At 38.6% G+C, this 13,937-nt stretch overlaps 1 protein-coding gene across 1 annotated transcript in view; it reads left to right on the top strand.

Moving 5' to 3' along the window:
• rpap1 (RNA polymerase II associated protein 1) overlaps positions 1 to 13,937 on the top strand; it is a 40,608-nt gene that overhangs the window by 13,395 nt on the left and 13,276 nt on the right. Inside the window, exons 14-25 of the mRNA XM_061968383.1 lie at positions 74 to 244; positions 304 to 461; positions 540 to 710; positions 2,834 to 3,029; positions 3,248 to 3,357; positions 3,439 to 3,634; positions 7,907 to 8,053; positions 8,172 to 8,314; positions 11,012 to 11,444; positions 11,527 to 11,645; positions 13,023 to 13,254; positions 13,339 to 13,515. Coding sequence (XP_061824367.1) covers positions 74 to 244; positions 304 to 461; positions 540 to 710; positions 2,834 to 3,029; positions 3,248 to 3,357; positions 3,439 to 3,634; positions 7,907 to 8,053; positions 8,172 to 8,314; positions 11,012 to 11,444; positions 11,527 to 11,645; positions 13,023 to 13,254; positions 13,339 to 13,515 — 2,253 coding nt within the window. The remainder of the gene's footprint in view (positions 1 to 73; positions 245 to 303; positions 462 to 539; positions 711 to 2,833; positions 3,030 to 3,247; positions 3,358 to 3,438; positions 3,635 to 7,906; positions 8,054 to 8,171; positions 8,315 to 11,011; positions 11,445 to 11,526; positions 11,646 to 13,022; positions 13,255 to 13,338; positions 13,516 to 13,937) is intronic.

Below are 13,937 nucleotides of genomic sequence, written 5' to 3'. Positions count from 1 at the left end.
GCAACCCCCAACAATCTAGAATTTTACTACAGTAATTGCCATTTTTCCTTTAATCATAAGTTATTTCTGTCAGGTTTTGGACTGTCCTCGCTTGATGGACACAGTGATGTCCGAGTTCCTTCCCACTTCTTGGACTACACCGTCTTTGCCTCTTCCCCAGTCTGTTTATGGGCTCCCTCTGGCCTGTGCCATGAAGCTCTTAAGGATTTTGGCTACATCTGGCAGACATGCATGTGCCAGACTGGTAAGTGTTAAGGCCCTTTTTACTGTACCACAGGTATTTGACTGTTCTTTTCCCTCCAGTTGAACTCTTTCGGTGTGAGGGAACGTTTGTCCCGTCTTCTCAGTGTTGAGCCCAGTGAGCTTCTACTGGAGCCACGCGAAGCCCTCAGGATCACTACGGAGTCCTACAGGATGTGGGCTGTAGCAGCAGGCTATGGCCAGGCCTGTGACTTATACATGTAAATAAAATTAATACTGTCAAATTGTCACTATGGACAATTTGTTTTGACTAAATCTATGAGGTTGTCGCTCCACAGAGACTTGTATCCTGCCTTAGTGAGGGCGTTGCAGTCATTTCACAGAACACTGGCTCCCTCAGATCCTCTGTTGCAGCCGCAGCTCCAGCGGGTTCTGGCTCTGCTCTCTCTGTTTACTCAGGTCACACACACTGCCGGTTGCCACCAGGAACTGCAGCTCGGAATGGTTAGGTAAAAAAAACTTTTCCACCGATCCATTAATCTTGGAGAGTTAACCAATATACAGAAGCAAAATTGGAACTGAAGATCAAATGGTGGTTAACGTTGTCACATGATATGAACACAAACATGCCTTCTAGAGTAGGACTAAACAACTGGCAGCCCGGGGGCCAAATCCAACTCGGGAATGTTATCGAGTCAGTTTAGGAGACAAACATTTTTGCAGAAAACACTTGAGTGCTCCTGTTGTATAGAGATACTTTAACCACTGTAAACACATTGGCAGATGACATTTTAACCTTGCTAACAAACAAAGAACACTAGGGTCCAAACTTGTGATTTACATAACGAAGGCGTTCCTCAAGTCTTCTCTTTTTTTGCAGTTACAATTTGTGAATAATGTAACTAAGGTGTTGCTGTAGCTTGTTTACTTCAATTGCAGTCATGTGTCCATTTTCTTTATTACCGTATTTTCCGGACTATAGAGCGCACTGGTGTATTAGCCGCACCCACTTAATTTTAGGGAGACCCCCCCCCCCCCATATATTAGCTGCAATGGTCTGTAAGACGCAGATATATATGTTGCAAAATAAGTTATTTATGCAGAAATATTCTGTAAATATTTATTAACATACCTTAATTGTTTTGAAACGATGTCTGTAATATGCCAGTAAAAAGGCTGATCAAACAAAACAGAAGTCATCGTCATGAACCCACTCGCTGTGGAAGCTAGCTCTCCAATCAGCTAAACAGACTCAAATTCACAATGACGTCTTTGTGAGTTTACTGAGGAGTTTGTGAAACTGAAAAAAAAAAATACAAAAATGTATGTTTTTGTAAGTTAATAATACTAACACAGACACTTGTAAACGTGGTCGTTTATTAGCTAATGCTAACGACGCTAGTGTCATTACATTACGATAGCATTGATTGATTGATTGAAACTTTTATTAGTAGATTGCACAGTACAGTACATATTCCGTACAATTGACCACTAAATGGTAACACCCGAATAAGTATTTCAACTTGTTTAAGTCAGGGTCCGCGTTAATCAATTCATGGTAAGTACACATATGCATGAAAACCATCATATGGACATCACACATGGGTCGGTTTAGTAAGTATAAACAGTTTTAGTTCAAAGCCTTACTAACATTTCTTGGAGTTCTGACTGAAGAATCAATAGAAGTAAAAACGCTATGGACGGCGAGAAGACTGAACAGCGCTCTACTTTCTGTTAAAGCACTACCTGTAAATGGAAGTAAACTGCAGCACTTGGAGTGAGCGAACTCGTTAAAAAGATGGTGCTATGGCACAAACAACAAAACACATTCTCAGTGTATTTTTATATTTATTTATTTTTTTACTTTTCATCATGGCCGTCAGCAAAGAAAAATCCATGAATTAGCCAAACCGTCTTATAAGCCACAGGGAGCAAAGTGTAGGAAAAAAGTAGTGCCTCAGAGTCCGGAATTTATGGTATATTCGTAGTGTTCTTCAAGGTTCCAATTTACTGTAGGAAAACCTGTGAGAGAGTCACCTTTTTGCAGCATATTCTTTAAAACACTAGAGTGCTGTCATAGAGATAATCTTTAACTAGCTTTTTTTGCAGAAGGTCCTTAAAAACAGCAGAGCATTCCTCTAACTGACTAAATGAATTGACTAAAATCAAATGTTTACAATCGGAATATACAAAATAAGACTAGTAGTGTAGGGAAAAGTTCGGCCCCTCGTTTCTTAGCTTTCTGGAAATGTGGCCCTCAAAATTGTTTAGTTGAATATCCCTGCTCTAGAGGCTGTGAGAAGTACAGGGGATGAATGACATTGTCACAAATATATGCTCCCAAATTATTATGTTTAGAATGAGAAATGGGAATGCTCTTCAGAATCAGAATCAGAATCAGAATCAGAATCAGCTTTATTGTCATTACGCAAGGTAACGACTTAACAGCTTACTTGCTGTTATGTTGCAGAACAATTATACTGTTAATGTTTGATTCTCTCAGCATTCACGCAATTAACCAAACTGTTAATGTTACTCATATTGTGCATCATTCACCAACCAAGGCTTGTTATTCACTTAGACTAAATAATTATTTTTCTCCTCTTCAAATTCTTTCTGTTATCTTTCTCAGTTCTGCAGGAGATGAATGTCCTCCTCCTCCTCCGGTGTCATGGGGGCATGTCACAGGCCTACCTGCACCCCTATTGGGCCATTTGAAGAGTTTTGTAAAAGCCCTTGATCATCCAGAACAGAGAGACATCAGTGTGATTCTGATGCCAGCTTACCTGCTTTACTTTGCGGCGTTCTATCGTCAGCTCTCCAAACAGGTTTCTTTTATCTCTCTTCTTTTATCACCTTGTTGGGTAAATTATGTTGTACCTGATGTTAGTGTTTTAATGTACTGCCTTGTGTTTGTATGACTGCCATTGATCACCCACAAATATACATTGTTCACTGGTGTTTTGTTGACATACAACAGCTCACAGTTCAGTCAAACCCAAATGTATTATTGGTATTAACATTTTTGTGTCTCTGGCCTCCTCAGAGCTGTTTTCAGCCTGTGGAAACTCTTCATGAACTGGAACAGCTGACGTCTGGAGTTCTCATTCCCGTGATATCCCATAGTGTTTTGCAGGACCTGATAAAGAACTTGAAGTATCTCTGATCCTTATAGTTTATCACTAGTCTGTCATATAATGTCTAGATAAAAATATTCTGTGTCATATACCCTACCAGGTCTTCTTCAGTAGTGTGCAGTGACAAGTCTAGTCACGTGCATCCAGACACTTCTCCCAGCCTTCCTGGTTTGGCTTGCCCAGGATGGAGGGACCGTCCGGGGTTGATGGTGTCCTCCTCACCCTTCCCTCTCCTCACAGGCCTCATGCTTCTCTTGGAAACAATCGTAGGCATCCATAAAGGTCTCACCTGCAAGGTTAGTCATGTGAAGGAGCTGGTGATAGTTTGGATCACCCCCTGATTACAGTAGTTAATGCATTGGTCAACATTTTAGCGCTGTCACATTAGAGCATTTCTTCTCAAATAGTGGGGAGGACCCCCCTGGGGAGGAGCACTGCAATGCATGTGCCCCCAGGGAACATGATTCATCAGTATCATGATACAAACCCAGTTTTGAAAAGCTGTGCACTACAAAACGTGCTCATTGTAGCCATTAATCCTGACTTCCTCATTTTGATCAAAAAATAAATAAAAATCAGCACAAATTGTTAAAAAAAAAAGTGTATTCATTTTTGTAGGTTAAAGTGTTTTATATTCAGTAGAACCTTGATTTACGAACTTAATTGGTTCTGGAAACATGGTTCTTAAACCGAAAAGTTAGTATTGTGAAGCAACATTCTCCATAAAGAACAATGTAAAAACAATAATTTAGTTAAAAAATGTACGTTTTTGACACTCTACCCGTTCCGTAGTTAAATTTTTCATGTGTTTTCATTGTGAAATATTTGTTTCTATTTCTGGACCTTAGTGTAATGTTATCAAGAATATTTCCCTTTTTCAGAATTTTTTCTTGTGCTTTGTTTTTTACATGTCCAAAATAAACTACTACTACTACTAACCTGTACAACATGTAAAGTACAGAATATCAGAAACATTTATTCATGTAGAAAAAATATCACTTAACATCATTTACTTTGACAATCAAAACATGATCGTAACAATTCACATTTTGTGTTATTAATGCGTGAAACTGCTATCTAAACATGGAAGTGTAGCTACTCTCCTCTTAATGCTAGTGATCTAAAGCAGTATTACAAATTCTGTATTCCTACAAAATAGAATCAATAGAAGCAAATAAATTTTCCAGTCATTATATTAAAAACTTAAAAATAATCTGTCTAGGGTACAATTATTAATGACAAAAAAGTACATCTTTCTGCGAAATCGCAATTAATTTTGAGTTAACTATAAACAAAATGCGATTATCGCAATTAAATATTTTAATCGTTTGACAGCCCTAATATCTATATGTATGTGTGTATATATATATATATATATATATATATATATATATATATATATATATATATATCAAACAAACATAAGGGAATTAGGGATTGGCGATATAGCCTAAAATCTATATTGTGATATATATTGCAGCCTCTAGTTTATTTCATATGTAAATTTCCCCTCTGGGATTATTAAAGTATTTCTGATTCTGATTCTGATTCTGATAACAGAACCATTTCAAAACCTGTTACAAATGCTTCTAATTTGGCTGCTAACATATGCCGTAACATAGTGCATCATTTCCGGTTGTACTATTTTGTCAAAACTATTATTAACCTACTTGATAATTAATTTGTACTTATAAAAAACATATATATATTTTTTTGCCACAATAGAGGTTAAGATTGCGGATTTAGAAGGGGCTTTGCACTGTGGAGGGACATTAGCCGCTAGAGAGAATGTTACATTTCATTGAGGACACATTTGTTCAATTGTCGCTGAATGTGTCATCAACATGCATTGTCACGATATAATGATAGTATCAAAAGCGGCCAAATTTATATTGTATATCATCTACATCGCCAAACACTACATCACGTTATACATTTAATGTAATGGGATTGGCTGGCGTATAAGACACCATTTTCCCCCTCAAAAAGAAGTCTGAAAAATGCAGCTTGTCTAGAGCAGTGTTTCCTAACCATTTATTGAGGCAATGCACATGTTTTATGTTATACATTAGGCAAATTATTATTCTGTTGTATGAATTGTAAACAGGTGGATACAATCTAGTGCAAAATCATTTAATTGTTTTGCCGGTCACGATGCCTTGCTGGCTGGAACGAAATTTGGATTTTAGAAGTGGGCTTGTGTATACAGGGGAAGGGATTCGATGCATGTCTTGGAGTAATATGAATGGGAAACACATTGTTAAATGATATATTTTTGTACAAAATTAACAATGAAATACATTTATTTATTTTGTTTTTTCAAAATTGCATTATGATTTAGTTTAACATTTTTACCTTGTATGTCCTGGCTGGGAATCAAATCATGTCCGCTGGAACTATAGACAGATAATTAAGCCATTGTGCTACAAGGAATTGCGAACAATTGAGCTGCAATTTGCAATTTTATTCCCTTAGCGCAAGTTTTAGTCAGCAACATAACTGCCTGTGAGTGGAACACAAGACTCCTTCTTTGGATTGTTTTAGTTGTCTTATTTGTTTGTGATTTGTATCGCTTTTATCTCACATCAGCCTGCTGATTAGTCAGCTGCTGCGTGCTGACAATCATCGTCACATTGGCAAGAGCGCAGCCACAGAAATCCAATCAAAGAGCTTGTGTGTGATCTCAAGGGAAATACTTCAGTCTGAGTGGTTTTCTGCCTGGCACAAGTGTTTGACTTGTCTCCATTCAATAGCGTAACAAAATTTTCAACGTTAAAAAGTGCAGTTGACCAAAATTGCTTTTTTTTAAAATTGCAGGTCACATGTGCCTCTTGTCCCCATTCCCAAATTACATCCATGGTTGTTGGCATAGACAGATGAACACAGATACACTATTTGCAATAAATAAATAATAGTTTTTAGACCAATAAAAGGAATAATTTCCTGTGACCTACCTAATGATCTCTCACAGCCCACTAAAATGTCGTGGCACAGTGGTTACGAATTACTGGGCTAGAAATTCATAAATGCTCACCACCAGGTGGTGCCAAATAACTTATTTCTCCCAAGCGAGTCAGCCCTTCATCACTCACAAACAGGAGTGACTTGGAGAGATAGCCACAGAAAAACATGTCTTAAATGTTGGGCAAGTTGGCAAACAGAGTAGGAGTCATCAAACAACAACAACCAAATAATCTACCAGTTAAGTCACTTGTTTTGAAAATGTACAGAAATAGATACATTTCGTCTTGAAAAAGAAGGGTCATCTTATCGCAATGCTTTTCAAATATTTTCTGTCACGCACCCCCTTAGGAAGAAGAAAACATTTTGCGCTCCCACCCCTCTCTTCGCGGCGATTATAGATAATATAATTTTTCTATAACATTTTTAGAAGTACATCTCTGCATAACATTGTATCCTCATTAACATAAAAGAAAACAAATAAATATAGATCAACTTACAAGAAAAAAATAAAATTTTTAACATTGTTTTATAGTCTGTAACATAAATAGTCTGTAAATATTTAAAGTGCATCAATTTGCCCTGAATTAAAAAAGAAAAAGTAAATCCTTAGCTAAACTATAAAAATATTTTGACCAATATAAAACCATTTTGTACCGAAAAATAAAATCAAACAAACTAAATAACTAATAATACCTTCAAATTGATCAGCAATAATAACTCAGAAGCACAATATATAAAACACTTCAACCTCCAAAACGAAAATGAATGAAACCATTTGTGCTGGTTTTTTATTTTTTAAATTTTTTTAATCAAAATGATGAAATCAGGATTAATGGCTACAATGAGAATGCTTTCTAGTGCACAGCTTTTCGAAGCGGGTTTGAAGCGTGATACTGAATGACACTGATAAAGCATGTTCCCCGGGGTCACATGTGCCCCCCCCCCCCGGCATCGCACAGCGCCACCGCAGGAGAGCCCGCCCCACTATTTGCAATGTGAATCTTATAACAACTCACGATTCAATCAAATTACAATTGCATTCAGAATCGATTCGCAATTCAACACAAATGTTGATTCAAACTGATTTTCACAATATATTATTTTGTACAAACTTTTTCAAAGCAGGTTACTGGTTACACAAGCTCCTCTTAGCTGCTGACGTATGTTGTATAGGCGCAGTAAGTAACCGCAGAGATGGCTTGAAAACATATTTAAAAAAATGTATTCCTGTGTTGAGGTGGCGACTTGTCCAGGGTGTACTGCGCCTTATGCCTTAATGCAGCTGAGATAGGCTCCAGCACCCCCCGCGACCCCAAAAGGGACAAGCGGTAGAAAATAGATGGATGAATGGATGGATTCTTGAAAGGTTTGGATTGATTCAGAGTCATGACAAATAGTAACTGTGATTCGGATGTAAATCGATATGTTCCAGTACCCCTATTGTCCTATATTTGGGTCCAAATGGTATTTTCCCCACCACACAAGTCTAAGCTCATTGTTGAACATACTGTATGTGTTTATGTTGTGCATGATGAACCGACCATTTGATATAGTTTATATAATTCGTGGTTACACGCAATTAAATCTTGATTCATTGTTTCTAGTTCACTGGCCTCCTCGTATCAGAACCTGTGATTGTTTACCTGCGAAGCATCAGTCAGGCCACGCCCACCCTGTCCCACAGCCAGGCCTGGCTTCTGCACCACGAACACCACCTCATCTACCTGCTGCTGCGCTTGGCGTACAGATCGGTAGGCTCAAACTAAATTGGATAATGATAATTTGTTACATTTTAAGTGCAAATCTAACTCTAACGCACAAATAAAACAATCGACTGCATATTTGTCACTCTCATCTATCTTATTTCAGGTTCCCATTGAATCCCAAGTTGCAAAGCATGCCCCGCTTTACCACCAGGTAGCGCTTGTTCTTATACCGTGGTTATTGCCAGGCAACGAGAACCTTGCTCATGACCTGCTCTCCACCCTCATCTTCAGCAAGGACTTTATATCGTGAGTTTATAAAAAAAGATTACTATACACATATTCATATGCAATTTTCCAAAATGCAACAGCACTTTAAAATAGTCCTGAATTTTGTTTTGGTGTTTGAGGTATTTTCCACACAATGCTTGCTTTGTAAATAGAAGTCCCTTTGTTTGTATGCTTGTGCCAGAAATATAATTTTCCAAATTAGATTACAGTAATAAGACAATTTATTCATAATTACATCAGAGCAGCAGAAGAGCCATTTTCACACAAAAAGTAAGCCACATGTTATTTATAAGAGTACTTCTCAGCACTGGTGGAAAGTCATGAGTTAGAATTTGCGGACTTATTTTTTCTTGCTTGTTATTCTACCACGTGATGTTTGGAAAGTATCACGTGGTATTGCAAAGCTTTATCAAATACCCTTAAAGGGGACATATTACATAAAACCAACTATTCTTACTAATTGGTACTGGTTTTTGTGCTTTTGGGATCTGCAAAGGTCCAGATAATTTGAAATCAAACCATGGTGGAGATATTTATCAATCAATCAATCAATAAATCAAAGTTTACTTGTATAGCCCTTAATCACAAATGTTTCAAAGGGCTGCACAATCCACAACGACATCTTCGGCTCAGATCCCACATCAGGGCAAGAAAAACCTTGGAAGGGACCGCAGATGTGGGGATCCCCTCCCTGCATGACCAGTGCAATGGATGCCGAGTGGATACAGTTAATAATGTGAGAGTCCCGTTCATAGTGGGGCTAGCAGGGGATCCTCTTGCATGTAGACGTGTCGGGGCGCAGAGACGTCACCGACTGATGCATAAGGAGTGGTCACCCCGGGTCTCGACTTCATTTGAAACAATCCTGCCTTTCTTTATATTTCCTCCAAACGAGCCATTTGGTAATTGTCCCATTAGTGAAGTTTTTTCCAATTGAAAGGTTAGCGGATATCTTCATATATGGTAGAAATGTTCCCAAAGTGCTTTGCACGAGTCTGCCATTGTAGTCTAAGCTGTAGTCTATAAACTTCTTCTTTTTCTCTATACTATTGTTGTGGAGCACACTGGCTCGTAAATGCACATGCATCCTCAGCTGTTGCCATTTGTAATACAAATTAGCGTTTTGTTCTAACTATGGATCTAACGGTATCAAATCTCACGGTACGAAGGCCGGTATGTTTCTTCTCTCATATTAAGGCCACAGTACGATATATGTCCAAAAACAAGACTTAAAAAGTTATAGTGTGTAAAAGGAAGTGGCAGGAATGTTTAGGAAAAACACACTTACTGTAATTGAACACAAACAGAAATGCTAAAATGTCCTAATCATGTTACTACAAACATGACTTTTTAAATGCAAAGAATTGTGCAGGGACATCCACTGTTTCAAACAAATATTATAAAAAAAAACTTACAGTTGTGTGTCTTTAAAATGACAGTGTAAACATCCAGTGTAATAAGTGTAAAACAATTATGTTCACTTTAGTGTCTTTCAACTTTTACTTTCTGACAAGCAGTGTCCTCCACAGTGGACATGTTTTTATCAGTCTGGAATATGTTGTGTTAGAAACGTTTCACAATTTCACTTTTAATAATGTAAATACCTCACAACTAATGTTTGGCTTTGCTGGTTTCAAATATCTTTTCTGGATGACAGTTAATGAGAAGGCGACTTGTCCTAGGTGTACGCTGCTCCAGCCCTCCTGCGACATTGGGAGAAACATGCAGTAGAAACAAGAGTGGATGGATTGAGCATTTATCAAGTAGTTTTTCAGTTTCCTCATATTTCCCGCGTTGAAGATTTTTTTTGGGTGATTACCTTTGTCCACTGCGCCATGACCTGCTGGCTGTGTGTCGCCTTGGAAATGCTTGAAACAAAAGGGACGCGCTTTGCTTTGCGTAACACAGATGGGTTTTTTTTTTTACCTCCGCCAAAGAGGTTATGTTTTTACCAGTGTTTGTTTGTTTGTTTTTTTAGCAACATAAATCAAAAAGTTAAGAGTAGATTTTGATGACATTTTTCAGGAAATGTCCAAAAAAGCAAATTTTCTCATCGACTATGAACACACTTCACTTCCTGCTTACGGCGGAGATGTAGTTTCTTTTCAGACCCTGCCAACGCTAAAGCGCCGGAAAAAGCCACACACACATTTTTTTTTTGATACCGTCACGGTATTATTGAAAAGACTTTGAAATTGAAATTCCGCAGGATCTATAATACTGTTACACCTCTAGTTCTAACTTATATCTGTCAATAGACTCCATATGGAAGCGCTAAAAACTACAAAATGTATGACAGGCAGAAGACACAGTCGAAGTGGAGGCACATAAATAAGATCGTCCACAAGAGACAGCCAGAAAAAAGCTTGAAAACGGTTTGTCAAACAATCTTTTTGACCAAACTACCACCATTATATCTTTTGTAGACTGCAAGGAAGTGTTTTAAATGTAGACAAAAACCATTATATGACCCCTACAAATCTCTCACATTATCTTTTTTTATCAAAACATACTAATGATCCTATTTTTTGTGGTGTCTGAAACAACTACTTTGTGAATCTGATGGTTTCCTCACCCATTACTCATCTCATGTCTTCTCAATATGATTCTGATTGTAAACAGTGTACAGTAAACTGCCATTTTAATGCTATGTATTAATTTATTAGCTTGAAAACTATCTAAATGTCCTGTTAATCTGTCTGCCTGCACTATTAGAGAGAGCCACAGTGGAGGTCCAGAGGCCATCGAGCTCGGTGAGCTGAAGCTGCGCGAGGACGCAAGCCATCACACGTCTCCTTCGCTGCAAACCGTGGGAGCTCTCCTGAGAGAAGCTTGCAAGAACCTGCCGTCCATCCGGGGCTGCTTTCTGACTCACCTGGCCCATATGGAGTCATCCGTGCTGGTGTCGCAAAATGCTCTACTTGGCCGCAGCCCCTGGATTAAAACCCACCTCCTCCCAGAGCTGACCGGTCCCATTCTTCCGTTGGACTGGCCTTTCCTCCCACTCGTTAGCCTTTATGAGAAAACAGGGGCGTCTTGTGGTGGAGGGCTTGTTGTAGATGAGCTCCCACATGGGGCTCTCCAGACGGTCACCCAATGTCTGCAGTGGCTGCTGGTGCTGGAAGTCTGGAGGGAAGAAGCCCTAAAGGTATTTATCCTTTTTTGTCCCATTTATTCATATAAAATGTAGCCGCCAAATTTATAAAGTGTTATCATTTGATCATCTTTAGGTGATCCTTCCAGTCGCAAAGCTGGCGCGGCTGTCTTGTGTGTTCCTGTGTTCTAGTGACTTGTTCCTGGAGAAACCCATTCAGAAACTGACATGGGGTCTGTTCAGGCTGCTTACCAGGTTAGATTGACAAAAGCGTACTCATCTTCTTATTTCCTTATACGGCAGCATGCGTTTCAACAGAAGTCGTACCTAATGGCAGAATGCCACACAGATATCCCACAAGAAAAGAAAAACTGAAAGTCCAGCAAATTGAACAACATTTTATAAATAAATGGGACGACGTGGCTCAGTTGGTAGAGATCTGTGCAGCAGTTTGAGGGTTCCTGGTTTGATCCCCAGCTTTCGCCATTGTAGTCACGTCCGTTGTGTCCTTGAACAGGACACTACACCCATGCTCCTAATGGGTCGTGGTTAGGGCCTTAAATTCAGAAATGTGTTATTAAATGTGTCATTAATTTAACATAAAAGTACGTTCAATCACTTAATTCACTATTTTTTATGATTGGATTTATTATTTCATGATCCTAAAACCTAATACCGGGAACTTCCACTTGTCTGTGGAATGTCGACTAGAGAAGCTGGTCAGTATCTAGGTCTGAAAATGCGATACTAACTCAATAACTTTAATAAATTCCTCTACCTTGATTGCTACACGCTCTGGGGTTAAGCAGGGCTTGCTTCCACATACTCCACAAGGTCTAAAATATTTACCAACAACAAAAGTACAAGTATATCCTCCCCTCGCCGCTATGTTTTGAGAGACTTCCAGGCTTCAGACCAAAGCAATCATTGAACTAGATTCCTGTTAGCCCTACCCACTGACTTTAAAGGGTGAGTTTGACAGATATAATTAATTCATGAAGCGCTGACACACAGTTTAAAAAAATAATAAAATCACTAAACAAATAATTCAATAATTCAATATTGAATTAGTTAACTGATGAAATGTTCAATTACATTAAATAAATTAATGACACATGTATTAACACATATATGTATTCCAATTCCTATTATGATAATCAATGACACATTTAAGTAGTTATTTAAAGTTGTATTTATTTAATTAATTTTGTCCCATTTGACCCTCCATAAGCATTAGACCACCTTTTGGTTTAATGCCAATCCATACTAAAGACAGCAAAATGCCAGCTTTAAGTAAGTATAAAAAGGAGTTTACTACAAATACTAGAAATTTAGGATCAATACTGTTATTTTTTACAACATACTGTTGTAAAAATGTAAATATATTGTTTTAATACAACATATAATGAACAATAATATAGTATAGTGTAATAATGTAATATTTATTATTTTAAGTGGTATTATTTGTGTGTGTGTAATACAAATGAAGGCCTTACTAGTTCTAATAAATGCCTGGTACTCTCTGCATTTGAGTAAATGAACACCCCTGGGCATTATTGATGAACTGTGGTCATCATCTCCTATAAGAAAAGTTACTATAATGATGTTAAACCACATTTCTCCTACATGCAGGCCATCCAGGCTGGACTCCTTGGACCTGAATATCCCTCCCCCAGGCCTTGCATCCTTCCAGGATTTGTATTCGGCCCTCTTGACTCAGTACGAAGCCGTGTCCTTTGGTGATCGCCTCTTCGGCTGCTGGATTCTGTTGCCGCTGCAGAGGAAATTCAGCACCCCCATGAGGCTGGCGGTGTTCGGGGAACATGTGGGGATTCTGAGGTCACTGGGCGTCACTTCAGATCAAGTAATTAGCCTTTATGTTTTTAATTTGCACTTTTCCAATCCCTGATTGCTTCTTCAATAACATTTTGTGTCTCTTTGATGGAAGCTTTCCATCGCAATGGAGCGCTTCACTTCTCCGCCTGAAGACTCCCTCCCTCTTGTCCGTCTCTACTTCCGTTCGCTTGTTACCGGGAGTCTGAAGCCCTGCTGGTGTCCTGTCCTATATGTGGTGGCTCTGGCTCACGTCAACAGTTTTGTCTTCTGCCAAGATGCTGCCACACAGGTACACTAACTGTATCTAATAACAAGGTCATGTTGTTGTCTGTCCCTTGCAGGCCACCACTCTCTCAATACTTGCCTTTTTATGTTTTCATATTAAATTGTTCTTGTGGGATTGGTCGCATTATAAAACCATAGAACATCTGGATCAGATCTTTCCTTGTAAATGTGGTAAGCACTTTGTAGTTCTATGGTGTGTATCAGTTATGCACAAAACCAAATCCTCATGTTCTGCGTAAGCTCTCTTTAGGAGTTCTTTTTCAAGGGGATGGGTCAAATGCAGAGGACGAATTTCACCACACCTAGTGTGCGTGTGACAATCATTGGTACTTTAACGTAACTTTTTAGAGCTTTACCCTGCTGCCATTTTATAACTACTCGTCAATTTTGCGGTTAGTTACATTGTTAGCTAAATTTAACAATGGG

Source organism: Nerophis lumbriciformis, linkage group LG08, assembly GCF_033978685.3.
Source record: "Nerophis lumbriciformis linkage group LG08, RoL_Nlum_v2.1, whole genome shotgun sequence".
Taxonomy (NCBI): Eukaryota; Metazoa; Chordata; class Actinopteri; order Syngnathiformes; family Syngnathidae; genus Nerophis; species Nerophis lumbriciformis.
Note: the sequence above shows the minus strand (reverse complement) of the source record. Positions and strands in the feature narration are given on the sequence as shown.